At 41.6% G+C, this 25,000-nt stretch overlaps 1 protein-coding gene across 20 annotated transcripts in view; it reads right to left on the bottom strand.

Annotated features, from left to right (window-relative positions):
* Nucleotides 1–25,000, bottom strand: part of LOC147008725 (uncharacterized) — a 42,369-nt gene that overhangs the window by 10,343 nt on the left and 7,026 nt on the right. For 7 of the 20 annotated variants that reach the window (XM_085863491.1, XM_085863493.1, XM_085863499.1 and 4 more), the window contains 2 exons: nucleotides 17,290–17,365; nucleotides 14,000–16,839 (listed from right to left, as the gene is read on the bottom strand). In XM_085863491.1, the coding sequence (XP_085719617.1) occupies nucleotides 15,145–16,833 (1,689 nt within the window). In that variant the 5' untranslated portion in view covers nucleotides 16,834–16,839; nucleotides 17,290–17,365 and the 3' untranslated portion in view covers nucleotides 14,000–15,144. Of the gene's footprint in view, nucleotides 241–13,999; nucleotides 16,840–17,289; nucleotides 17,366–19,607; nucleotides 19,764–25,000 lie in introns of those variants that run through there. The other 13 variants (XR_015053139.1, XR_015053133.1, XR_015053138.1 and 10 more) reach the window with 7 other exon arrangements.

Genomic DNA, 25,000 nt, shown 5'->3' with positions numbered 1-25,000 from the left:
AATTACTCTTTCTTCATCATTTCACCTTCACCACAGATATACTCAAACAATCATCCTCAAATTGTGTTAGGTATATACCGATGCATAATCGATCTGGCTGGGGAACTCGGACCACATCTGTGCAAGGCCTTGCCAGGATTCCATGCAATCACAGGTTGTGAATCCATGTGCTCACTATCAGAAATCAGCAGAAAGAAAGCCCTTGATGTAATGTTTGACGGTCGAGGACATCAGGCCAATCTGGGAGTGTGGAAAAGAATAATAATTGAGTGCCAGCACTGCAGAAGCATATACAATCTTCTTATAAAGTCTATAAGATACACAATAGTGATGAAAGCTTGCACTATAAGGAAGATGATGTGAGGTATTGGCTGTTCTGTCGGAAAAGAAGAAAAACAAAAAAATTGAAGGTTCTACATTATAAATGAGCATATAAGGGCATTATAGCCTCCACAGAATCTATCACCAATTGCTGGATATGACTGGGAAGTCGACAACTGGAGAGTACAGCTTGTACTCATGACCAAAAAACCGGCACAAAGATGTCTTCTGTGGTGGACTGCCTGTCACTGGAAGGAGTCTGCATGTTGTTGATTAGACTGTGCATGTAGAGCAAATAATTATCCCCATGCTTTAAAAACAAGAAAAAAGGGGAATCCACGATAATATTCTTCACCAGTCTGTCGCTTTGAAGCCCTGTCCGTTCAGGGTGGAGATTAGCTTCCCCAAGTCCACTCATAATTTTAACATTAAAAAAAATCAAATCATACGTCTGCCATTTTGGCCGTTACTTATCGGCCTCAGGCTTCAGGCCTAGGATCTTGGACTTTAAGCCTCTGGTGTACATTTGAAGACTGAACAATGCATCTTCCATCATGAAAGAAAGGTACATTTTGAGGAAAAGAAAGGTAACTTTTGATTACAACCCATGCAGAGGAAATGAGGTAATGCATGTTATTTTGGGAGCGATTGAGGCAGTGGTCTATTGCCTATACAACACCCAAAGAAAAATGTACAATCAAGAGGATTTGTGAGTTTATGTACATTTAAAAACTGATCAAAGCATTGTCTAACATGAAAGAAAAGCAGATTTTGATTACAACCCATGCAGAGTAAATAAAATAATCAGGATTAATAATGAAGTCTTTAAAAAATTAAAAAATAAACTCTGACCTATCTTTTTGATGGCCTTTTATGTATAACACAGGCAAAAAAAAAGGAAGGTTGGTGGACATACTTTCAGTTTTCACCGAAGTTTTCAAGGCTGAATACGGTGTAAATACAGGATTTCTAAACAAATTATATTTCACATGTGCATGGATATGTATTCACATATTATGTGAAGTATATAAATTGTGTAGATGACATCATCTCTGGATCTGCAGAATTGCTAGTACCCATTTGGCACAACAAAGTCAACATCTAACGACTAAAGCAGTGGCAGCCACCAACTCAACATGTCCAAATGTTATACATGTCCAAATGCCCATGGCTTTCCATGGATTCTGGCTAACTAGTATTGAAATCAGCTCCGTCTGTATGTCTGTCCGTCCGTCATGTTATTTTCTTCAAACGGTTGTTTATAAATTCACTAAACTTGTAAGTTATGATCACCACGTGGCAAAGAGTTGCAAGAGCAGTATAATCTTTCCCCCACTCCCTGGGGTCCTGTGGTGGGGTCAAAAGCTCAAATATCCAATCATGCAATTACGGACACATTCAAAATTTTTTTAAATGAAACTCTGTATATGCAATTAGCATTGGGGGATGCATGAAATATGCAACTTTTTTTTGGAACTTGACCACCGGTTCATGCCCCAAAATCGAATCAATTTGTCTTGGTCACACACCCAAAATGTCCACCAAGATTCGTCTGAATCCGTCCACAACTTTTTGAGATATCGTGCTATATATTGGTTTAGCCCGATCACTCAATGGTGAAGAATCACTTTAAAAAATTATGAGATCCGGATCTGGGTTCACCAAAATTGAATCATTCCTTCCTTGTGACACACCTAAAATGTCCACCAAGTAGCGTTCAAATCCGTCCACAATTTTCTGAGATATAGTGGTATCGATCGTTTTTGGCCCGATCTCTCAATGGTGAAGAATCACTTTAAAAATTCTGGTAGTCGGATCCGCATCTGGATCTTCACCAAAATATAATCAGTTTGTCCTTGTCACACACCGAATCTGTCCACAAAATTTCATCCAAATCCGTCAGCAACTTTTTGAGATATCCTGTACACAAACAAACAAACGAAATTGCTCGTTGAGCAAGGAATTGCCTGAATAACTTTGTCATATCTCCATGATCTCTGAAAAAACAAAACCTGGAAATAAATTTGGTTCTTATAAGTCGATAGTGCTACTGTTTAATGAGTTATAGCACTTGGTTTGGTCATGATCATAACTTGGAAGTCAATCGGACTTGAAATGGCGTTTTTATCGCAATTTGAAAGTTTTGACCCAACCCCCCTGACATTCGACCCCCGACCACTAAGAAGGGTGTTGGTGTGACACCCCAATGAGACATATGGTTGGATGCAGTATTGGAAGATGCACATTTTGGATTTGGTTTGAAGTCGATACGACCATTTTAGCAGACGTTATTGTGAAAATAAGAATTTTGGTTTTCGGTGACCTTGACCTTTGACCTACATTCACCAAAAACGACAAGTGTCTAAGTTGGACCATGGCCGATGTCTGTACCCAGTTTGGTCATGATCGCTGAAACGGTGTGGCTGCTACAGGGTAAACAAACACACAAACAAATACAGACAGACAGACAGACAGAATGACAAACACAACCGACCAACATAATTGCCAAAATCGGAAGGATTCCGGCAATTAAAAAAGAAACAAGAAGAAGACGTCGGGCAAAGCACGACACTTGCAAAATCCAGAAAACAAATTTGACCTAAAAAATAAGTGGTGGTTGAATTCAATGACCAAATGTGCAACTCCTCTTCAAATTTCAATTTCAACTCAATCGGATGAAAATTTTCAATTTTAGAAATTTGGCCTGTGTTGTCCTTTTGGCCGGTGTTGCCCACAAAAATAATTTGTGATTGAATTCAGTGACCTGATTTGCAAATCCTTTTCAAGTCAATGAGATGAAAATTGAGGATTTTAGAAATACCTCCTTAGTTTTTGACCTTGGGCCTATGTTGACCTCAAAAATTATTGGCTGGTTGAATTGAATGAGCTGAACTATAAATCCTCTTCAAATTTCAAGTAAATCGGACTAAAATTGAGGATTTTAGAAATACCTGCTTAGTTGTTGACATTGGGCGTCTGTTGACCTTTTGGTCCATGTTCACCTCAAAAATAATTGGTGATTGAAATTAATTAAACGAATTTGAAAATTCTATTCAAATTTCAAGTCAATCAGATGAAAATTGAGGATTTTAGAAATCTCACTTAAGTTGTTGACCTTGGGCCTATGTTGACCCTTTGGTCCATGTTGACCTCAAAAATAATTGGCTGGTTGAATTCAGTGATCTGAAATATAAATTACCTTCAAATTTCAAGTCAATCGGATGAAAATCGAGGATTTTAGAAATCTCACCGAAGTTGTGGACTTTGGGACGATGTTGACATTTTCGCCGATTTGGACCTCAAAAATAATTGGTGATTGAAATTAATTAACCAGATTTGAAAATTCTCTTCAAATTTCAAGTCAATCAGATGAAATTTGAGGATTTTAGAAATCTCACTTAAGTTGTTGACCTTGGGTCTATCAGGTCAGGTATGGGAGCATGCGCTAGAGCAGCGCGTCGCTGCGTCCACTTTCCGCCGGTACTCCAAGGCCCTCTGTCTGGCCATTCCCCAGGCAGATGCCTGACCCATCCCCATCTCCTTGAGATGCCGATCAACCTGCTGCAACCACGAGGCACGTGGTCGGCCCATTAGCCTCCTCCACTCACGAGACTCCCTCGCTGAGAGAATCTGGTGAGCAGGATCAGCGACAGGAAAACGAGCCACGTGTCCATACAGCCACAGCTGACGCTCACGGACCATGCAGGTAACAAATCTCATTTGAGTCTCTCTTAGCAACCGCTCGTTGGACACAAAGTCCGACCAGCAATAGCCAAGGATTCTCCGAAGAGACCTGGTACCAAAGGAATTAAGTCTCCATCTCAGATTCCTGGTCAGAGTCCAAGTCTCACATCTATAGAGCAAGACTGGAAGCACTGAGGTCCTGAAGAGTCGGACTTTCGTCCTGCCGCACAGGTATCGGCAAGCACCACACCCCATGATCCAGTGAATCCATGACTCCCCAAGCCTGATCCAGACGTCTGTTGACCTCTGACTCACAGCCAGCAGACATGAATATCACTGCCAAGGTAAGTGAATCTCTCCATGACATCAACATCCTCACCACAAACAGGCACAGACAGGACAGCAGCATCCAAGATGTCACTGAAAGCTGAGATCTTCATTTTGACCCAGGAAACAAGTAATCCCAGTGGCTTGACTCCTCATTCAGCACCTCGAGGACCCCCAAAAGGATATCTAAAGTCTCTGCAAAGATGACTGCATCATCAGCGAAATCAAGGTCAGAGATCTTGACATTCCCAAATGATACAGCACAGCTTGATCTCTCCGTCATCCTCCACAGAATCCAGTCCATACAAGTGCTGAAAAGTGTGGGGACCAAAACACACCCCCGACAAACTACAGTAACAACTGGAAATAAGTCAGAGATGGTACCACCACATCTCACAGCACTCTCAGTACCAGAGTAGAGTTCAGACATCAGATCGATCAGTTTTGGTGGCACCCCACGAAGACCAAGAATCCTCCAGAGGGCATCCCGATTCACTGAATCAAATGCTTTACAGAGATCAACATAGGCTGCAAGCAGCCCCTGCCGAAACTCTCGTCTGCGTTTGGTGAGGACCCGAAGAGCAAGGATACGGTCAATCGTTGACATCTTTGGTGTAAAGCCTGACTGCTCTGGGCGCTGGTGCTCAAGCAGATGGTAGTGAACCCTATCAAGAATTATCCGAGCAAAGACCTTGCCCGGCACTGAGAGCAGCGTCACCCCTCGGTAGTTGTTGCAGTCTTGGCGAATACCCTTCCCTTTCGAGAGAGGGACAGCAAGGCCCCTCTTCCAATCAGTTGGGATGATGCCTGTATTCCAGGCAGAGCACAGAACTGCATGCAATGACACGAGTGCAGCATTTCCACCAGCCTTGAGAATTTCAGCATGGATGCCAAAGATCCCTGGAGCTTTACCCCATTTCAACCGGTTCACCGTAGCCTGTGTTTCCACCAATGAAGGTGGACCACAGTTGATTGGAGGGTCAGCAACAGTGATTGTAACACCCCTGACGTCCAACTCGACAGCTGGTGGATCAGCCTGGTACAACCGCTCAAAGTAACCGGCCCAGCTGGCCTCCACTTCAGACTCCTCTGTCACAAGACAACCATCCTATGGTGTAACTGCAGGACATCGAGGGATGGGATTGGATGAACGCAAAGCACAAATTCCCCTGTAAGCAGGACGAGAGTCACTTGACCACAGGTGATGCTCTACCCCCTCACAGATTCCTCGCACATCGGCCTCCTTGTCCACCCCTTAGTGCATGTGCAGTTTTACGCCTCAGCTCCCTGAACAGCTCAGCTCTGCCATTCAGCCTGGCCCTGCGACTCTGGTCAATGGTATCCAGTGTCCCTTGAGAGACAAAATTCTTCTTCACCCTCCGGTGAGTTCCAAGACATCCACCAGCAGCTTCAAAGATGGTGGTCTTGAAGGCACTCTACAACTCTTCAGGATCTCCCAAAGCACTCAGACCCCCAAAATCTCCACTCAGCTTTTTCGCAAACTCCTCAGCTACCCTCTCATCCTTGAGCTTGCCAACATCCATCCTAGGCTGGGATGGTACCATTCTCCTGGATTTAAGATGTTATGCTAGGTTCCCACTGTCGTGCGATCCGTTATGAACGCCACGATTGGCCATTCGTAGCTGATCATGGAATTTCTCTGAAAGCTGTTCCCACTATCACGATGCGCGGTACGATTGAAATCGTGGTCTCGCAGAGCGTGGTGTTTGTCTTGTCTAAGATCGATCCCGATCACCACGATTAGGAAGCACAATTAGATGCGATCTGTCACGCTTTGTTATGATGCAATACGATCTGTCACAATTTGTTACGATGCAATAGGATCTGATGTGATGATCCCGATTGACAATTGATCATATTGATCGTAGAAAAATTTTGAACCGTTCAAAATTTTTCTACGATTAACACGATTGCCATGACTGACTTCAAGATCTGATAAGATCTGAAAGGATCACCATGATTAGTGCACGATTAAGACCACGATTTCAATCGTGCCGCGCATTATGATAGTGGGAACCGAGCATAACTTAGAATTGCAAAAACAAGCCGGTAGCCAGTATTGAGGAGCTGAACACTCCAGTAAACACTGTGGTGCTGAATCATCCTCCAAGGCCCATCAATGATCCCATGGTCCATCTCATTTGCCACACCACCAGCATTGGAATACCAAGTCCAGCGATGAGCTTGTGGGCGCTGAAACCATGAACCGGCCACCCTAAGTCCATGACTTCTTGCAAAGTCAAGGAACTTAGTGATATTCTGGTTCACAGTTCCAAACCCATGGGAAACAACACACGTCTAATAACCATCCCTCACAGTTACAGTCGATGCATTGAAATCCCCCAAGTCTCGCAGTGTATCTCGCCTGGAGCACTGATCAACCACAGACTCGAGCGTGGCATAGAATGCATCCTTCACGGTGAGATCACTCGCCTCAGTCAGAGTATAAACAGAGACCAGGGAAATGACACCCAAGGAGTGACGAATCCTTAGTCTCATAATACGCTCGTTGACCGGTGTTACCTCAATTATCATTGGAGTCAACTTATTGGACACAGCTACAGCAACTCCTTGGGCATGTTAACCATCAGAGTGCCCAAACCAATAGTAGGTGTAACCACCCGCCATGATCTCGTCGCAATCTGGTCTCCGAACCTCAGAGAGTGCTGCAATACCAATGTCCAAAGACTTGAGCTTAGATGATAAGAGAGACAGGTGATCATCATCTCTTAGGGATAGGACATTCCAGGCACACTCCGGAAGGGACCGCCTCAGGTTAACCCAAGAAGACCGCCGTCTAGTGGACGACATCTCAGCACCACTCCGGCACACTCTCCCACAATCTGACCTGGGAATGTTACCCCATGGTTTCCCTCCTATCATCAAAGATTGGGGGTCCCGAAGGCTTTGCCCCAATTCCATCATCCGGTGAGCTGCCCTGCGAAGGGAAGTTGCACAGGAGGTACTCCCACGGAGTGGGTTTTCAGATTTTTTTATGCTTTGAGAATGTTTTGAGGAATGAAGGGTTTTACGGTGGCCGGAGTGAAAATCCTGCCACCAACCTCCTAATAAGAAGTAACCCAACTGCAGGAGGACGTCCGCAGACACAGTTGGGTTCAAGATATGGATGGCCGTTGACTCACAAAGAACTCCTCCGCCCTTTGACAGGTTTTGCTTTTAATCCTGCTGGGTGTCCATATGCAAACACCCTCCTCACCAGGAAATCTGGTGGGGGAGACTTTCGTTGCCGACAACTCGACCATGGAACAGGTTAGTACAGGTTTGCATAATACCTGCAGCAGATCATAGATCTGATCCGGCCTGACCTGACAATATATTGGGCCTATGTTGACCTTTTGGTCCATGTTAACCTCAAAAATAATTGGCTGGTTGAATTCAGTGAAATGAAATATAAATCCTCTTCAAATTTCAAGACAATCGGATGAAAATCGAGGATTTTAGAAACCTCACCTAAGTTGTTGACCTTGGAACTATGTTGAAATTTTGGCTGATGTTGACCTCAAAAATAATTGGTGATTGAAATTAATTAACCTGATTTGAAAATTATCTTCAAATTTCAAGTCAATTGGATGAAAAATGCCGATTTTAGAAATCTCACCTAAGTTGTTGACCTTGGAACTATGTTGACCTTTTGGTCGATGTTGACGTCAAAAATAATTTGCTGGGTGAATTCGGTGACCTGAAATATAAATGCTCTTCAAATTTCAAGTCAATGGGATGAAAATTGAGGATTTTAGAAATCTCACCCCAGTTGTTGACCCTTGGCCTATGTTGACCATTTAACCTCAAAAAAAAAAAAAACAATAGGCTTCTTCCTTATGATAAACTCTACCATGTGGTGAAGTTTCATGAAGATTGGTTTAAAATTGTGACCTGTAGACAATAAACAGACAAACAGCCAAACAGACAGACAAACAAGCCGGTAGGCGACGAGGGATTCGCTAGGATCGAAGAGCTGGATACGATGCTTTTCATTCTGACCGATCCACCGACGAAGATTCATTGCCAAGACGTATTGGTTCACATACAATTGTTCCTCTGCCTGGCAAGATTTTTCCTATTGCGTATTTTGCCAACTGGCACTCCTCATAAAAAATGACGGTAAATAGACACCCTATTTTTGAAGGACTACCATTTGAAAAATAATCGGTTTGGTGGTTTGTGCTGTGGAGCCTCGTGTTGCAGACAGACAGACAGACAGACACACACACACACACACACACACACACGGAAAACCCGACAATAAGGGATATCTCGTATATATATATATATATATATATATATATATATATATATATATATATATATATATATATATCTTCTTCTTCTTCTTCTTCTTCTTTCGGCTGCTCCCGTTAGGGGTCGCCACAGCGGATCATCCGTATGATCTGCATAGTGATTTGGCACATGTTTTACGCCGGATGCCCTTCCTGACGCAACCCTGGTCGCCTCTTACGACACAGGGATATGGCACACCTATTTTAACCGGGGTATACACCGGCCCAGTACACTGGTACTCATTTCGCTGACCTCGGAAGGATGACAGGCTGAGTCAACCCCCTGGTGTATTAATTCAGTGGCTGAACGGGGCTTGAACTCAGGACCTGTTGGATCCCAAGCCGCTGCCCTAACCACTGCGCCAACACCAGGCTTTTATATTTATATATATATATATATATATATATATATATATATATATATATATATATATATATATATATATATATATATATATATATATATATATATATATATATATATATATATATATATATATATATATATATATATATATATATATATATATATATATATATATATATATATATATATATATATATATATATATATATATATATATATATATATATATATATATATATATATATATATATATATATATATCCAATCCAACAGACAGACAGAAAAAAAAATAGACTGACCAACATAGTTGAAAAACCTTCGCTTTTGCAAGTAACAAACAGCCACAAAGGGGTGAAAACATAACCTCCTCCACCTCCGGTGGCGGAAGTAATAAAACACAATTTTTTTTTATAACTGTCGTTTTTGTCAAGTTTAGTTCGAGTACAAAGCAGATGCTGACGGGCTTTTCATTTTGAGATGCTTTCTAGTTATTACCTCTGCCACCGAAGGTGAAGGAGATTAGGTTTTCACCCATGTCTGTTGGGTAGTCGATCGATCTACCCTTATTGTCAGGTTTTCCGTCGCTATTGGGTAGTCGATCTATCTACCCTTATTGTCAGGTTTTCCGTCGCTATTGGGTAGTCGATCTATCTACCCTTATTGTCAGGTTTTCCGTCGCTATCGGGTAGTCGATCTATCTACCCTTATTGTCAGGTTTTCCGTCGCTATTGGGTAGTCGATCTATCTACCCTTATTGTCAGGTTTTCCGTCGTTATTTCTGTCTGCTTGTCTGTCCAGGCCAGTACTCCGTTAATCGTAGGCCGATTTTGATGAAATTCTGGTGGTAGGTTCATACCATGACCTAGTTGTGTGCGTTTGAGAACCGTTGCTATGGACCCCTCGGTTGCCTAGCAACGGGCCTTTGAAATTTTCAAAAAAATCTAAAAATATCAAAATATCAAAATTCAAAAATCAAACTATGATCGTTTGTGGGCAACACATTCAGCCTCCTTGACAAAAAAATTCAGCCCGCTCCCATGAAAACAGTCGGAGAAGATAGACTTTGAATGAACCCTGGTCGAAAAAAACAAAAAAACGAAGTTCGTTATATCTCAGAGACGATGAGTCAGACATACATGAAACTGGGATGGTAGGTTCATGGTATGTCCTAGTTATGTGAGAAAGAACCGTTGCTATGGATGCTTTTGTTGGCTAGTAACGGCTGAAAAACGACTTAATTCGATTTGATCGACCACCCATGTCCGCCTACCGGCTTGATATTCTGTCTGTTTCTCTTTCTGTCTGCTGTTTATCACCTACAGGTCACAATTTTAAACCGATCTTCACAAAACTTCACCACATGGTAGAGTTTGTGGTAAAGAAGAAGCCTATTGGTTCACGAAAAAAATAAGTGACCACTATATTCGTTATTGTTGTCTGTCTGTCTGTCTGTCTGTCTGTCTGTCCCGAGCATAGCTCCGTTGGTTTTGGTCCGATCCTGACAAAATTTTGGTGGGAGGTTTATGTCATGATCTAGTTATGTTTTCCTGAAAATGGGCGTGGTGTGCCCATTATGGGTGGAGCCACGCCCAAAAAACGTGTTTTTAGGGGGTAGCCGATTTCAATTTGCATCTTCTCCAAGGGGTTGTCGAATCTGACAGGGGTTTCAGTATTTGGTTAGCCCAATGGCACCTGCATAGCCCCACGGAGCTCGATTTTTCATTTTCGTCCCAAGGTCAAGGCCACAAGGTCACGAACTTAGAAAATTGCGAATTGTGTTTTTAGGGGGTAGCCGATTTCAATTTGCATCCTCTCCTAGGGGGTTTGTCGAATCTGGCAGAGGTTTCAGTATTTGGTTAGCCCAATGGCACCTGCATAGCCACACGGAATCGATTTTTCATTTTCGTCCCAAGGTCAAGGTCACAAGGTCACAAACTTAGAAAATTGCTAATTTTGACATAAAAAATTCTTCTCCGAGGGGTTTGTCGAATCTGACAGGGGTTTCAGTATTTGGTTAGCCCAATGGCACCTGCATAGCCCCACGGAGCTCCATTTTTCATTTTCGTCCCAGGGTCAAGGTCACAAGGTCACAAACTTAGAAAATTGCTGATTTTGACATAAAAAATTCTTCTCCGAGGGGTTTGTCGAATCTGACAGGGGTTTCAGTATTTGGTTAGCCCAATGGCACCTGCATAGCCCCACGGTGCTCGATTTTTCATTTTCGTCCCAAGGTCACGAACTTAGAAAATTGTGATTTTGACATAAAAATCCATATTCTCTGAGGGGTTTGTCGAATCTGGCAGTGGTTTTGGTATTTGGTTAGCACAATGGCACCTGCATAGCCCCACGGAGCTCGATTTTTCATTTTCCTCCCAAGGTCAAGGCCACAAGGTCACGAACTTAGAAAATTGCGAATTGTGTTTTTAGGGGGTAGCCGATTTCAATTTGCATCCTCTCCTAGGGGGTTTGTCGAATCTGGCAGAGGTTTCAGTATTTGGTTAGCCCAATGGCACCTGCATAGCCACACGGAATCGATTTTTCATTTTCATCCCAAGGTCAAGGTCACAAGGTCACAAACTTAGAAAATTGCTAATTTTGACATAAAAAATTCTTCTCCGAGGGGTTTGTCGAATCTGACAGGGGTTTTGGTATTTGGTTAGCCCAATGGCACCTGCATAGCCCCACGGTGCTCGATTTTTCATTTTCGTCCCAAGGTCAAGGTCACAAGGTCACGAACTTAGAAAATTGCGATTTTGACATAAAAATCCATATTCTCTGAGGGGTTTGTCGAATCTGGCAGTGGTTTTGGTATTTGGTTAGCCCAATGGCACCTGCATAGCCCCACGGAGCTTGATTTTTCATTGTAGTTCCAAGGTCAAGGTCACAAGGTCAAGGTCACAAGGTCACGAACTTAGAAAATTTCGAATTTTGACATAAAAATCATACGACCGCCCAAACTTTGAGACCTTGGAAGCCAATATTTTTTATGCATAATCTTGAGGTCATTCCCCACCTAAAGTCTTGAAACCATTTTGCTCTGTCTCAAACACCTTGCCCGTGGCGCCCCCTTCAAGTTTGTTTTTACACTGATTTCATCAAAGTATGGATAATCCGATGAGTGCGAAATGCCATATAGCCTATATGATGTTATATTGTTCCTGGAATGTTTCAGAGAACGTTTTGCACCAAAGGTCATAATCCTTGACCTTTGACCTCTAAAGGTCACAAAGGTCAAATTTTCAAAGGTGTGGGAATCAAACCGGGTTTTCGACCTTCGACGAACTAACTCCAATAAGCTATAGTACGTATCCTGGTTTCCTTATTTTAATGTCCACAACATTGTTTTGTGACCTTTAAAGGTTATGCAAAGGTCAAATATTTAAAGTTGTTGAACGAAACCGGGTTTTCGACATTTTGCAGCTAATAACCCATCACTCGTACCAAATCATGTTGATCATTTTTATAACTTGGTCAAACATTATGACATTGTCTCATCCTTGACTTTTGAAACAATTTACATCGTCAAATACCGCTCGTGAACCATCGTCATCTTCAGACTTGTTGTTTTTGCCGTGAAAAGGTCAACATCGGCCAAAGGTCAGGTGGAATTTCTAAAATCCTCAATTTTCATCCGATTCACTTGAAATTTGAAGATAATTTATATTTCAGGTCATTAAATTCAACCAGCCAATTATTTCTGTGCTCAACATAGACCAAAAGGTCAACAACTTATGTGGGATTTCTAAACTCAATTTTCAGCCCATTGACTTGAAATTTGAAGGGGATTTTCATATCAGGTCACTGAATTCAACCACCAATTATATTTTTGAGGTCCACATATCTTTGAAATGTGAAGACGATATACATTTGATGTCAATGAATTCAACCAGCCAATTATTTTTGAGGTCAGCATCGACCAAAACATAGGCTCAAGGTCAGCAACTAAGGTGGTATTTCTAAAATCCCCAACTTTCAACCCATTGACTTGAGATTTGAAGTCGATTTGCATATCAGGTCACTGAATTCAACCCCCAATTATTTTGGAGGTCCACATTGGCCAAAAGGTCATCATAGGCCGAATTTCAAAAATTGTCAATTTTCTTCCGATTGACTTGAAATTTGAAGAGGAGTTGCATATTTGGTCATTGAGTTCAACCACCAATTACACAGGTCTGCAAAATGTAACTTAAAAAAATTGTTTTGATAATTTTATGTTACTTTATATATTTTTGGGGTGCTAATTCGAAATATCAAAACAGTTTTTCTCCATCACGTAAAGTTTTCTTACAAATTGATGATGAAATATACAATAATTTTAGGTAAATTCCCATATGGTAAGACAAAATGAAACTAATAAAAATAAATTTGGTACTCTATTTAGCAAAGAGAAATGGCACAAAGGCAATTAAAAAGTAAGACAATAGATTCTTTACAAGTGCTCCAATCATTTTTTGGGTTCAGCACCTCAAAATCTCTTCTTTCTCACTTGAAAACTACACCTGGAACTTTTTCATTTGTGAGCATTTGGTGGACTTTCACGATGCAACATCCAGCAGTAGTCGACCATCATACTGACAATCCATCTTCCCTGATATCTTCTTTCCATCTCCTTCATATATTGATGAAACCTTTCCCCTTGTTCTTCACTCACATCCCCTAGATTTTCCGCAAAGTAATCCAAATGGGCATGTAGGAAATGAACTTTAAGGCTCATTTTACATCCTAAGGCCTCAAACTTTTCTAGCATTCTTCTCATGTCTTTATCGTTTGGATCCTTGTAATTCCCCAAGAAGTTCTTAATCACATCTTTCAAACTAATCCATGCATCTTTTCAGGATCACTCAGAGAGTTTTCAAAATTTTCATCCTTGACGAGTTTTCTTATATTTGGTCCAACAAATACACCCTCTTTAACCTTGGCATCTGATAGAGCAGGAAACTTACTACGCAAATACTTGAAGCCTTCTGCATCCTGTGGCAAAGCTTTTACAAATTGCTTCATGAGGCCAAGTTTTATATGTAGAGGAGGCAAAAGAACCCTTTTTCTGATTCACCAAGCTTTCTTGAAGGATGTTCTTTGTCCCTGGTGTAAGCGTATCACTACTTAGCCATTCTTTTTGAGACCAATTGAGGTCCCTGGCTGTACTATCCCACTCACACAAGAAACAAGGAAACTTTTTGTAGCCTGACTGTTGTCCAAGTAACATGCAAATTATCTTCAAGTCACCGCAAATCATCCAGTTGTGATCTTTGTATTTAATCATGTTTAAGTGTAACACCAAGTTTCCATGTGTCTCTTTCATGATCACTGAGTGTCCAACAGGGATGGAAGCATATTTATTACCATTATGCAAAAGAACTGCTTTAAGACTTCTCTTTGAAGAGTCAATAAAGTGTTTCCATTCATCAGGGCTGTAACTTAAGCCAAACGTTTCTATTAGTCCTGATGGATCTGTACAATAAACCAAATCATTTTCTTGAGCAAAATACGGAACAAACACTTTTTCTCAGTTACGATACCAAGAGAATGATGCACCAGGAGCTAAAAGACTCTTGGATTTAAGTCTGGAGCCTAAAAGCTCTGCTGACACCTTTGCAAGTCCCAAGTCCCTCACTAGATCATTTAATTCACACTGGTTGAATAGTTGAGGTTCTTCACTTTTACCACTATTGAAGTCCACATCATCATTGCTATTGCTGCTTTCTGACTCAGAACTTAAGTGTATGTCTTCAAGGTTTCCAGGTGGTGATGGGACTGGAACATCTGGTCCATGGGCAACAGGTCGCAATGCAGATGGGAGATTTGGATAAACAATGTTTTTCACACTCTTTGAATTGTGTCCTTGTACCTTACATGAGCAAAAGTAGCAGTCATCACTGTGATTTCACTGAACAACAAAAATTTTTTACTGGAGATGTGTAAAGTGATTTAGACTAATTTGGGTACGCTGATTTCAAAAATCATAACCGTTTTGCTGTATCACGTCAGGATTTTCAGTAACAGAAATATTCCCATTGCCTAGAAGTCAGGATTTCAATGAAATTTACAAAAATTCATTTATTCATTTATTTCATCATGAATGCTTCAAAATTATAGAAATTACAGAAAAACTCCACTAGAATGGAATTAAAAATGCTTTAGGCATTTGGCTTTGTGTTTGTGCTGCTCTGTGTCAGTTTCACGATGCAGGAACCAGCAGAAATCGCCCATCATGTTCGGGTTGTGCCGCCCTTGGTAACGCGTCTCCATGAGTGAAATCTCTTGGTGGAATCGCTCGCCGTGCTCGTCCGAGACTGCTCCCAAGTTGTCAGGGAAGAAGTTCAGGTGCTGGTGTAGGAAATGGATTTTCAGGGACATCCTGGAGCCAAGTTTCCTGAAGGACTCCAGCAGCTGCTGCACTATTTCTTCATAGTTGTCCGCGCGCTCGTTCCCCAAGAAGTTGTCCGCGCGCTCGTTCCCCAAGAAGTTGTCCGTCACAGATTTGAAGCTCCTCCACGCTGCCAGCTCTTTGGGGTTTAGAGTTGTCGGAAAAGTTTCGTCCTTCATAATCTGTCGGATTTGCGGTCCAACAAAGACACCAGCCTTGATCTTGGCCTCCGACAAGGTGTTGCCAAACTTTTCCTTGAGGTATAAAAACCCACGCCCATTCAGATCCATTGCCCGTACAAAACTTTTCATCAAGCCGAGCTTTATGTGGAGTGGTGGAAGGAAAACCTTGGCTGGGTCGACAAGGGCGACATGCTTCACGTTGTGTCGACCAGGTACATGCTCTTTTTGCTCTTCCCAATCTTTCTTCGTCCAGTGATTCTTGTCGTCTCTGCTATCCCAGAGACAAAGGAAGCACATGTATTTCGTGTAGCCTGACTGCAGCCCTAACAACAGTGCCACCACTTTCAAGTCTCCGCAGATGTGCCAGTTGAAGTCATTGTACTTGATGGAATCAAGCAGCTGCCGCATAGTCTCATAGGTCTCTGTCATGCCGAACGCGTGAGCCAGTGGGACTGATGGTTTCTCGTTGCCATTGTGGAGCAAAACAGCCTTCAAGCTGTTCTTCCCCGAGTCGATGAAGAGGGGCCAGTCTGCAGGATCGTGATCACACCCAAGTTCTTTCAACAGACCGTTGATGTCACTGCAGAATGTCATCGTGTCTTCCATCTCAAAGAACTCAGCCATGTCTCTGTGACGTGCTCTGAACAAGGATATCTTGGTGTTAGGTTCAAGTAGATTCCACTGCTGCAGCCTTGATCCAAGCAGCTCTGCCTTCGCCTTTGACAGCGAGAGATCTCTTACAAGATCATTTAAGTCTCCCTGGTTCAGAAGGTGTGATTCTTGAGTGTCGGGTTCAAAAGGTTCATCATCACCATCCTCTTCACCACTGCTTACAGCTATGTTCTGATCAGCTGGAGGTGTTGGAACGGGGTTCTCGTCATCATGAGGCACAGGTTTACGAGCAGAGACGCAGTCAGCGTACTTGATGTGACCTTTAGTCTTCTTGTTGAAGCCGGCGATGCTTGTGCAGCAGAAATAACAATCATCATGATGATTCTGCGGCTCACGCCATATCATGGGCACCGTAAATGGCATGCTCGCGCGCTTGCCCACCAACCACTGAGTCAAGGTTGTGTGACAGCTTGTGCAGCAGATGTGTGGTGCCCAGCTCTGTTCTTGGTCCCCCACCTTACACCCGAAGTAGTGAAAGTAGGCGGCCTTCATTTTCACTGCTGTAGATATACTTCGCTGTTGATCTTTTTTGGTATACCGACCACAGACATAACAGAAGTTGTCAGGATGATTGGTACAGGAACGCCTACTCATTTTTATCTGAAAGAAAGAAATATAACACAAGTTAACAACAATTGTACGAAATAGACATGTTAAAGACATATGTAAATTTCATTGAAATCCTGACTTCTAGGCAATGGGAATATTTCTGTTCCTGAAAATCCTGACGTGATACAGCAAAACGGTAATGATTTTTGAAATCAGCGTACCCAAATTAGTCTTAATCACTTTACACATCTCCAGTAAAAAAATTTTTTTGAAATTTGTTGTTCAGTGTTTTTAGGCTCTCTCCATATCATTGGAACCCCAAAATGAAAAGACTTCTTTGTACATTTTGTCCATTATCTTAGTTCTTCAACACAAATTGAGCAGACCTTATGAGGAGCCCATGTCTTATTTTGGTCTCCTAATTTCACACCAAAGTAGGCATAGTAAGATTTTTTAAACAAAGTAAGTAATGTATCTCTGACGTTTTAGTCATAAACTCACCACAAATGGAACACAATTTGTCCAGGCTGGTTGCACATCCTCTTGAAGCCATCATTGTTTCCAATCATGTACAGATCTGTAAAGAAAAAGTAATGGGATTAGAGAAAGGGGATATTACATTAGGATTAAATAGTAAAACACAATAATCAAACTAAGGGCACACTGGTAAAACGCAATGATCGATTTTGTGAAGAAACTATACGTGATAGGATAATTTCTTTGTCATTTTTTAATTCAGTAAAAATTGATCAAATTCACCCAATAAATATCAAACAATTTTCTAGTCGCAGACCTGTGTCATTTTTGAGGTCAAATTTATTTTATGGATTTTGCAAATATCGTGCTCTGCACGGTCTTCTTGTTTGTTTGTCTATTTGTCTGTGTGCAGGATATCTCAAAAAGTTGTGGACGGATCCGGATGAACATTTTTGGACAGGTTGGGTGTGCGACAAAGGACAAACTGATTAGATTTTGATGAAGATCCAGATCTGTATCCAACTACTAGAATTTTTAAAGTGATTCTTCATCATTGAGAGATAGGGCTAAACTAATATATTGCATGATATCTCAAAAAGTTGTGGACGGATTTAGACGAAACTTGGTGCACATGTTGCGTGTGTGATAAAGATGAATTGTTTCAATTTTGGTGAAGATCCGAATCTAGATCTGGATACGACAATTATTTATTTTTTTTAAGGCGATTCTTCACCATTGAGAGATAGGGCCAAAAACGATATAGTACTGTATAGCATGATATTTCAAAAATGTATTGGGCCCGATATGTTCTCATGGATCAGACGTTGCGTGGTGGTGGTATGCGCTCTACTAAGTGCCCTGGGGTGTTCCATGTCAAGTGTACACATTTTTCAGCGAAATTTTGACACATCGTCCCAGATTTCACTCTTTTTTGTGCAAGTGTTTGTATCCACGGTAAAACATTATGTGTCAATTTTCAGACCTGGGGGCCCATTTTAGGCCCCCCCAAAATTTGGGCGCCCCCAGTTGACCCACAATCTTCCAGTGGCCATATCATAAGTTGTAGTGGTCCGATTTTGATGATCTTGGGATGAAAATGCACGTAAAAGTGAGATCTTTCGAATCGCGTAAAGTAAAATCACTCCGAAACAGTAATTCAAAAAGTTATAATTTGGGGCGCCCTTTGACCTTGGGCCCCCACCCCAAGAAGGGCTTCTTCGAGTTCATTACGTTCTCCACAACCTCATAAAAGGGTTTGTTGAAGATTTGATGACAAAAGCTTAATTCGTAAATATAGGGGCAATACCCCTGGGCGCTCACATGGTAGTGGCTGGATAAGATAACCAGGGAACCAATGGTAGGCACAGATGACCCATCAAAGATGTAACAGAGAAGAAAGTAAATACCTATGGATTTTTTTTCATGCCGTGAACAAACTTTGGTACATCATGGGTAATAAAAGTTGTGGTCAAGTTTCATCAGAATTGTATGTGTACTTTCTGAGAAGAAGAGTTTCTGAGAAGTAGTTTCTGCTGTTCTTCCTCCACTCCAATCAGTTCTTCTGGCCACGTGCTTGTCAAAGAAAGCATCTCTATGGCTATTATTAGAGAACCACCTCAGTGCCGTCGAGTCGGGAAATTCACTCAGGCTAACTGGCAGGGTCTCAAAGCAGCCATCAAACTTCGAGACTGGTCTCCCATCACTACTTTTTCCAACATCAACTTGCCCTGGGAATTTTTTCAAAGAATCTCTATATATATATATATATATATATATATATATATATATATATATATATATATATATATATATATATATATATATATATATATCTATATCTATCTCTCTCTCTCTCTCTCTCTCTCTCTCTCTCTCTCTCTCTCTCTCTCTCTCTCTCTCTCTCTCTCTCTCTCTCTCTCTCTCTCTCTCACAGATTTATCCCCTCTCATCTTCAGTTGTCTTACCCTTCCTCCCACCCATGGTTCACTGAAGCTTGTGGCAAGGCAGTTGTTCTGAAACAACTTACCTTTGCCTCAGGGAAAGCAAACCCAACTGAGGGTAATCTCAGTTCCTTCCATAAAGCTCAGAACAAGTGTGTGTCTAGCCTCAGGAGAGCCAGAAAACAACATCTGTCTAATCTCAAGTCTGAACTCTCAAACCTATCTCCCCCCTCCAAATCCTGGTGGCATCTCATCAAATCTGTTTCTGGTGTGTTTCCCCTCCATCCCCTCCCTTACCTCAAATGGCCGCACTGCTGATACCGCACGTGAAAAGGCTGAATGCCTAAACTCGGTGTTTGCATCTAAATATTGTGTCCGAAAACCATCGCTTTCTGTACCCACCTTACCTCATCACATTCAACTTTCCCTTGATTCTGTATCTTTTTCTGCTCCACTGCTCTTGCTCACCCTCTCTCTGTTCCATTCACCTTCTCATTTGCTCAAGGTCATCTGCCATCTGCTTGGAAATCAGCAAACATTCCCGGCCTGCATAAAAAGCTGCAAAAGCAGACACTGTCATTACTAGGGGGGAGCGGACCGCACCGGGTGACACCAAAATGAGTCTATAAATTTTTTGTGCAGTTTCAGCAGAAATTTATTATTTTTCATAAAAATATCCCTATCGTTAGTTGTAACAACAAAAACATTTTTCGTAAACCTAGCTTACATGTATCAATATATCTACAAGGCTAAAAGCCTAAAACTCTATGCTAACTTGCCTTTTGAACCTTCTAATGCGCTCCAGTCAGAGCTGTCATTATTACCCAATTACAATGATGCTTCGAATCACGTGGTTTTGTCTGCACGCGCTACAAGCACGCGCTGTTGTTTTCGTTGCCGCTGGTGTTTTTATAGTCTCTGCTTTTGTCAAATTTTCTGATGTTTTAGTTACAATATTGTGGTAATTAGTATTTGTGAACCTTTATCAATAACTTTTTTGAGAATGAAGTTGTAATTAAAGGAAACGAAGGCAAAAAAAATCAAAAACGCCTTCCGCTCAGTTACTAATAATGTTGTAACTAACAATGTTGTAATTCAATGTAGAAAGATTTTACAAAACAATTTTGTTGTTAGTTTTCATATAATCTAAGAAATTTTACATTTAAGCAATTTACAACTATATTTATCACATATTATTCTATATTTTTACAACTATATATATATATATATATATATATATATATATATATTTTCAAATATTGCTAATTTGTCTTTTTTTATTGTGCAGGGATATTCTATCATGCTACATGGAGTGCATAAATCAATATCAAAGAGGCCAAGTGGATGCCAGCAAAGGAAAGCAAAAGAGGCAAGAATTAAATCATTCAAAACACTTGCTGGATCCATGCTTCAATATGTCAAAAGACCGGATGATGGCCAGAGTTCATCAAAAGACACTGCTCGTCAGTCTCCAATTGATAAAGCTGATTCTTCTGATGCGAGTATGCATTCTGCAGAAGAGCAAGGAGTGGAAATGGCAGAATTTGAAGCAGAAGAGCAAGGAGTGGAAATGGCAGAATTTGAAGCAGAAGAGAGTGCTGAAAGTGATTCCAGCCATGATACTGTAAATGAGATGAGTGACATGAAGGAGAAAGATTTGCACATTTTATGTGATGTTTCTTTCTGGGAGATACCAGTTCCAGATCTTTTTCGGGTTGAAATCATCAAAAGGGGAAGTGCTTCTTTCCAAAACAAAAATGGGCCTTTCAATGTTGTGGCAAGGCAAGAAGCAAAAGTAAAGGGAGATCTGCGCCAGCTTTCAAAAGAGTGGTTTTACAAGGTGATGCCAAATGGTGAGAAAATTCTGGTCATGTCTGGTTTAGTCATTCGTCAGCATGAATTTATACTGTTTTTGCTGCCGACTGTTACAGTGCTACAGATACGACATCAAAATTTGTGACTGGGTTTCAGAAGTGGTGGAAACTGAGCCCGAAAGTACATTACCATGAGAAATCCGAAGAGCACCTACGTTGCCTTTAAAAGTGGAAAACATTGGCAGCAGGACTGAGGCTACACAAAACTATTGATGCCAAAACTATTGCTTTGATGGAAATGGAGAAGAAAAAGTGGAGGGACATCTTGCATAGATTGCTTGACATCACATTGTTTCTTGCCAAGCAGAATCTGGCATTCCGTGGCCACAAGGAAGATGAATCTTCATTGAATCAAGGGAATTTTCTTGAGATGGTTGAGATGCTTTCAAAATATGATGCAGTGCTGAAAGAGCACCCAATGAGATTAAAGCACAGCCAATGTAAACTTAAAGTATCAGTCTCTTATCTTGCACCAAAAACTCAGAACGAGCTTATAAGTGCCCTGGGAAATCATGTGAAGGAGAAGCTTGTTATGGACATAAAGTCTACGAGGTACTTTGGGATCATGTTCGACAACACACCTGGCATACTGTATCACATACTGACCAGATGTCCGAAGTGATCAGGTATGTTAAAATCAACAAAAGGAAAGTTGAAGTGAAATAAGTATTTCTAGGATTTTCCCCTTTAAATTGGGGAAAAAGCTGCTAACCTCAGGTCTGACATTATTGAAAACTGGAAAGTGATGGACTGGACATAATAATGTGCCGTGCTCAAGGTTACGATAATGCTGCCAATATGGCTGGAATCCATGGAGGTGTACAAGCCATTCTCAAGGGAAAGAACAAGAAAGCTATTTTTAATGGATGTGTGGACCATTCGCTTAACTTGTGCTGTCAGCACTCTTTTGCTGAAAATACATCGTGTGTGATATTTTTTGGAACTCTTGAAACAATGTTTTCTTTCTTTGCTGCTTCCACCAATCGATGGGTTGTGTTAATTGACCATACTGGAGTGTCAGTGAAAAGGCAATCAACAACATGCTGGATTGCTAATCATGATGCAGTTAAGCCAGTTAAAGAAAAGTTTGATAAGTTTGTGGCAGCGATCGAAGCTCTTTGTGATCCACATGAAAATTTGGACACAAGAAGAGCAGCACAAGTTCTTTTGCCTGCTGTCTGTGATTTCACTTTTCTGTGATACCTGTAACTTCTGGTGTGATGTACTTCAGGAAGTTAATCTTACACAGCAGTACCTGCAGACAAAGCTACAGGCGCTAAGACTTTTTCTGCACGAGGAGTGCAGTTACCTAGTGGAGCATGCAATTGAAAAGGCGCTTTTAAAATCAGAAGAATATGGATTTGTAGTTGAGAAGAGCCAGGTTCAAGAAGAGGATGGCAGGGGAGCAGGCAAGCAATACTGGACGCACTTTGCAAGAAGAAAATAATAGGGCGATGCTTGAGTGCATTGATCGCTTTCATTCTGAACTCCAGATCAGATCAAGAGCCATCAAGGAAGTAGCAGCCATGTTTGAGGCTGTTCAAGCGAAGAGTCTCATATCTGCCACTGAAGAAGAGTTACACGTGTCCATTCCAAAATTGACCACTTTCTATGATGAGGTATCCGAGAGTGAGTTTTTAATAGAAATACCAAGGCTGAGAAGGCACCTGAAAGCAGCAGAGATTGATCTGGAAGAAGCCAAAGATTGGGCAACATTGGACGTTTTGACATTCATAGCTGAATGGGACTTCGTATAATCTCTCCCAACCCTTTCACAAAGCCTAAAATTATTTCTGACGATCTGTGTGTCTGTGGCTTCATGTGTGAGGAGCTTTTCAAAGCTGAAACTTATAAAGAACTATTTGCGATCTACCATGGGACAGTCAAGGCTTTCCGCTCTTGTGATATTATCAATTGAAAGTGAGTTGGTGAAAGGCATTAATTTTGATGAAGGGATTCACAAGTTCGCAGCTTTGAAGGCCAGGAAAGGAAAATTCTGAATTAGTAGAGATGTTCACTAAGTGCTGAAATGCTTGTGTATTTGTTCCTGTGTATTTTTATGGTATTATTTCATTTATGAGTAGATTTCCAGATGCATTTGTCTACAAGTTCTACATTATTTGGGCCGTTATTGATTATGCAAACCTCATCCATTAATGTATCTCATGTAACAATAAAGGTTAACGTTAAAATCAACATAATTTTGATGTAGTTATTAAAGGTTTTTACTTCGAGTTCTACTGTTTTCTTACCGAATTTTCACTTTAACCACACGAAACTATGTAAATGTAGATACTTACTTCGAGTTATACTGTTTTCTTACCGAATTTTCACTTTAACCACACGAAACTATGTAAATGTAGATACATTTAGGCTGTGTGTATGATATTTTAATTTAAAGGTGTAATTTTAATCTTGCTAGTTGTTTATGTCAATACGATTGCCATTACATTCAGTGATATACGGGAATTACGATTTACGAGTAACATTAGTACAAAAAACATTACTAAGGATTCTGTATGGTCTGGTAGGGGAGGAGGTCCGTGGGGGGGGGGGGGAGGTGACACGATGAGTTACCGCACTGGGTGACACCAACCTTAGCGATGCCACTGAAAACAGAACCTTGCAACTACAGACGAATCAGCCTTCTCCCAATCATCAGCTAGGTTATGGAATCCATCATCGCTTCAGACATTAAATCCTTCCTCTTCTCCAATGGCTTGGTTTCTGACCAGGCCACTCTACCCTGGATATACAGCTTCTGCTCTCCCAACAATGGATGGAGGTACTCAATGCCAGACATGAAATCAGAGCCATATCCCTCGACATATTACGTGCTTTTGACACGGTCTGGCACCCTGCCCTGCTCAGTAAACTCTCTTCCAATGGTATCCAAGGCCATCTCCACTCATGGCTCACAGACTTCCTCTCCAGTCGCAGCCAACATGTGGCCCTAAATGGAGTTCTTTCATCCCCTCTTCCTGCCCAGGCTGGAGTTCCTCAAGGCAGTGTTCTGAACCCTGTTCTTTTTCTGCTTTTCATCAATGATCTCTCTGCCTCCGGAAAATCCTCTTTATCTCTTTGCTGATGACTCCACCCACTGCCGTACCATCTGTCATCCCTCAGATTGGCAAGCAGCAGCTAATTTGCTCTCTGCAGATCTGGATAAAATCACAAACTGGTCCAACACATGGAACATGTCTTTCAATCCTGACAAATCTCACTATCTGCCATGATCTTTCCTTGGAAAGCCACATTTCCAACCTGGCCTCCAAAGCCAGTCGCCGACTGGGAATCCTCCATCGTGCAAAATCCTTCCTTGGCCCACCTGAGCTCCTGACCATATACAGAGCTTTCATCCACAGCTTTATGGAGTACTGCTCTCCCCTCTGAGCTGGTGCTCCTGCCTCTCACCTTTCTCGGTTTCACGCTGTGGAAACCAAGGCATTTAGGATCATTGGTCTCTTGGTGAGGTGAGGCTGAGTCTTTGGGCCTCTCACTCCATCACCACAGGCAGGTTGGTGGTCTTTGTCTTCCACCGTCTCCTCTCCGGTCTCGCTACTGCCCCCCCCTGCCCTGTCTGCGATATTTCGCCCCTATATTTCCGCAGGGTGTTCAAGGTCTGCCAGCAATCCCCTTTTGGTAAAACTACCAAAATAACAAATCACTGCTCACCTTCACTCTTTTATTCCTCTTTTTGCCCCACCTTTGGAATAAACTCCCACAATCTCTTCAATCCCATTCTTCCCTCCAGGCCTTCAAAACAGCTGTTCTTATTTTCAACTCTTATTTTCAAAACAAAACAACTCTTATTTTTCACCATCCAAAACCTCGATCTTTTCTACCCCCCGTTAATCCAATCCAAACCCACCTCCTTCAAATTCCATGCTTTCCTTCCTGAAAGTTCCTGTAATGTCCATC

This window comes from Eptatretus burgeri, chromosome 18 (assembly GCF_056783735.1).
Source record: "Eptatretus burgeri isolate ZD-2024b chromosome 18, Ebu_testis_v1, whole genome shotgun sequence".
In the NCBI taxonomy this organism is placed as follows: Eukaryota; Metazoa; Chordata; class Myxini; order Myxiniformes; family Myxinidae; genus Eptatretus; species Eptatretus burgeri.
The sequence above is the reverse complement of the archived record's forward strand: the minus strand, read 5'-3'. Positions and strand labels throughout refer to the sequence as shown.